General features: G+C 35.8%; 1 protein-coding gene across 2 annotated transcripts; it reads right to left on the reverse strand.

Moving 5' to 3' along the window:
- Positions 1-616: 616 nt before the first annotated feature.
- LOC125673998 (uncharacterized) lies at positions 617-3009 on the reverse strand. Of its 2 annotated transcripts, none has more exons than XM_048910976.2 (2): positions 2352-3009; positions 617-1789 (listed from the first exon to the last, which is right to left on the reverse strand). In XM_048910976.2, exon 2 carries the CDS (start codon positions 1693-1695, stop codon positions 649-651), a length of 1047 nt encoding a protein of 348 aa, XP_048766933.2. In that variant the 5' UTR covers positions 1696-1789; positions 2352-3009; the 3' UTR covers positions 617-648. The 2 variants fall into 2 exon arrangements, with proteins under 2 accessions (XP_048766933.2, XP_056014645.1); XM_056158670.1 differs by having other exon boundaries at positions 617-1809.
- Positions 3010-4118: the final 1109 nt, after the last annotated feature.

Raw genomic sequence — 4118 nt, forward strand, 5'->3', positions numbered from 1 at the left:
GGGGGTAATTATGAGTATTGTACATGCAAAAATATCATATATCCAATCACAATAGAAGACAGCAAAATTAAAGAGAGCGAAAACTGTAAACCTATGAACAGAAAAGGACAATGTCATAAAACAAGAACAAAGCAAGCCAATACGGGCTTCACTTTTACGACTAATTCAGTTATTATGAAGTCCTAAAAACTGAAATGGTACCTATGATTTAAGGTCGTTGAACAGAAAAGCAGTCAATATCTACATATTGAAGGTAAACCGGGAATATTTCGCCTTTCAACTTTTCTTGTGTCGGAAAATCATCAGTATCCCTTATAAATGTGTCCAGGAAAATCGATATGATATCAATGCATGAAAAACACACAAAACACATATTCATGTAGTACAAGCAAGCATGGTACATGTAGCAATGTTGCAGTAATCAACCTGCATCTTATACATGCACATACAGATATGTAACTATATTGTATATGTATGTTGTTTTCTTGCATTGCATTTTGCAATTAAACATTGGCATAATAAAACAGGAAACCCAGGACTTGGTCTCTAGAAAGGACATACGATAGCTAAAAACTAAATTCCACTCTAAATGTTGTGCCATTTTAAACAACACATCTGGTTTTCAAATGAAATTTTATTACCATAACTTTAAGAAATTATGCCATACGGCCCTGTAGCTCTTTTGTTAAAAGCAAAATCATTCAGGTTAAACAAAATGCTATCTATATCTCTTGAAAACAGTCTAGTGAGAATGATTCCTAGCACCGATTGATCAAATCTGTGACATGCACTGTATGACCACTGATGTCCATCTAAACACGTGACCGTCTTTAAAGCGGAATCGAAATCCATACAATTGTACTGCAAAGCACAGGAAACCCATGGGAGCATTATGTTTCTCAAAGTATAAGGATTTCTGTACATTGAAATCAAACCACTTTGTAATTCGGGTCTGTCAAACATACAAGGAGTTTCCCCGAGTGCTTTGAAGGTTACGGAATGTGTTCGTACAGCAATAGATCCGCCACCCTCTGTAACCTGTATTCCGTGTTCCACCGTTCTATGAATCAACCTGTCCAGAGGTGTTCCGTGAAAACGGATAGAAGCATCCACCCATATAACAATGTGATATTCCTTAAGTAATAACTGGATGAGCAATGGCTTCCATGCATTTGTTTGAATAGTCCTGAGGTGTTCCGGGTAATCTTTGAATGGGAATTTTTGTAACCGACAGTTGCAGTGTTTCTTTATTAGCCGAGCTTCCGATTTCTTCAAGCCTATGTCAAATATTATAAATTCTAAATCGGAGAACATTGGAGTAACCTTTTGATCAAAGTTATGGATAAGACCTTGAATTTCTCGGAAATTGACGGAGCTTGTAGCCGAAGTAAACACGATTTGTGTATCCGGTGTGTTATTTAAATTTGACATAATCCCCTTTTCATCAAGATTCAGTTTTTGTCTGAACGTTTCGGAAATATTGAATGAATAACTTCCAACTACTTGACGATTTTCTTCAAATGTGTCAGGAAAGGATGGGCATCGCTCCAAAACCTTTACAAATCTTCTCAGAGTTGTCGACAGGCCCGACAAGACGTTTACTTGTAAATTGACAAACAAAATACACATGAAGATGACCCAGAGTATGTAATTCAAAACGCGACGTCGTACTCGGAATCTCTTAGGAGTCTTCATTGTCTTTGACGGACACTATCTATAAAAAGCACTATATATTGCTGAACATCATCATCACCATCATCATCATCATCGTCATCATCAAGTCTATTTTCTGGAATATAATGAACAGTGCTACAATAAACAAAACAAAAATGAAAAACAAATCGCTCATCGTCGTTGCTTGATCACGTCTTTGAAAGAACATATTACGGGCAAAATATGCGTACACAAAAGAATAACGAAATAGCTAGCTATTCAAGAATCATGTAATTGAGAGATGAACCGATCCCCCCCCCCTTTTTTTGGGGGGGTGAACATTTTATCCCACATTCGCAAGGACCTTGCTAAAAACCTGATACTTTAACATTTGTAAGCAAACTACCATACCTGCCTTCATGTACATGTAGTCACCACACTCCGCATTACACTAGATAATTTGAGTTACGTCTTCAGTAAATTAAGATTACAGAATATGTGCAATGTAGAGATTATCATCTCTGCTCACTTTGCATGCAGCCTTCAGAAATATACCTTTTGTTATATCCAGATCTGGCACTGGATGAATCGTATGAAGAAGGGAAGCAACTCTCATCCCTTAAATCACATCACATTAGTTTGATTATGAAAGAAAATGAAGAAAGAAACAAAATGCAGAATAACTGTATTTGACGTACCTTTTCATTATTTACACCTTCTAAAATCCATGCTAGTGACTGTGAATATACGAAATATATTCTAGATGAATCCTTCGAGGTATTTAAAAGCCATTAACTTTGTTAAACATCTCGTGTGTCGAGGCGCCCCTTTGAATGCGCTCTACAATTGTTTATTAAGAGTTAGTTGATCTTACACGGTAGATTTGTATCTACGGGCTCACAAGGCATTCTAATTGAGTTAAATTCGACCTTGTGCATGTTAAATCATCTTCTTTGTGTCTATCATATTCTTAAAACAAATATAAAAATACTACTGAAGGAAAATAGAACATTATATTGGTTTGCATGTCTGTGGATTCACACGACTAACGTGGATTTATCCTATTGTCAATGCATTGGCTAGATGTCACGGCTAAATTCCCCCACACAATCAAGTAAATTGTAGTGCAGTAAGAAGAAATATCCCCCTTTATGAAATAATGTGATGTATTTCCTTTATTTGATTTAAACAGTATTTTATTCACAAATTAAGAAATGAGATTGGGCAGTATGCACATCCTTTTTTAAAGTCATCTCCCTACATCAAGTTCAAAATAAACAAACACATGTAGATATATATTTTGTAAACAAGATAGAATACACAAGGGGAAAAGACATTCCAAATATTATGTGTATGTGTGTATTGAGGATGATAAAAAACTGTGTAAAAACTTGTATAAAAGACTGAATTTTATAAGGACATCAATATCAAAACGTTAGCTTTATTCACTAAAATGCACGTGTATACCCTCACAGCCTTGTACATGTACATTGTAGCTTTCTGCTTCAGTCGTAATTGGTGTCTGGCGATTTTAGTGGAACTACAACTACAATCAGGAACGGATCCAGGAATTGCGGTTACGGGGGGCACCACTTTATGAGGCTGGGGGACCAGGGGGCGGGACGAAGACCTCGGAAGCTCGTGGATTTTACAGATTTTATAGGGCTTGAAATATGTCTCCTTTTTAAGTCATTTGTATTATTTTCTATAATTTTTAATATGGTGAAATTAGTAAAATGACGCTAATTTAAAGGGTTTTGGGGGGGGGGGGGGAATTAAATTCTCCCAATAAAGTAATTCATGAAATCAAAAGATGTTGTCATTTATTTCTCTGGGAGTGGAAGAAATTATTGCTTCTTTTATCGTTTATTACATTTTTCTACACAAGATACCACGATTTACCTTAAATTTGAAAATTTTAGCTGCGCCCCCCTTAAATCCGCCACTGACAATTACGTAAATTAGGAAAATATCGATATTAATGTTCAAGTATAAGAACAGAAATACAAACACAATGCTGAAGTTATCCTCAATTTTACCATATTATATTTTGTATTCATTATATCACAAACTACAATACTATCTCACAGGCACCAACTATCTATACATTGAATTGTGTCCCTTTACCTAGCACATATACTGTATTTACTTTATATGTATAACTGATGTTTATATTTACGCTAATTATTTCTGTGTAAAAACGTTAAACCTATAAACTGCATGATTCTCAGTAATAAACAATACAATACAATACAACTACTATTATCTTCCTATATGACTGTCCACTGGCTGTGACTGCCTTACTTTCACGTTTATCTGGACTGCATAAAACCGCAAGGGAAAACGGCCGGAGAAAACTTGTAATGACAACTCAATTAGTTCAGCCTAAGTGCAGAGTACAGCCGTGAACCACTGACCATCACCCTATATAATACCTGTGTGATTACAGTGAACCACTGATCATC

This window comes from Ostrea edulis, chromosome 3 (genome assembly GCF_947568905.1).
Source record: "Ostrea edulis chromosome 3, xbOstEdul1.1, whole genome shotgun sequence".
Taxonomy (NCBI): domain Eukaryota; kingdom Metazoa; phylum Mollusca; class Bivalvia; order Ostreida; family Ostreidae; genus Ostrea; species Ostrea edulis.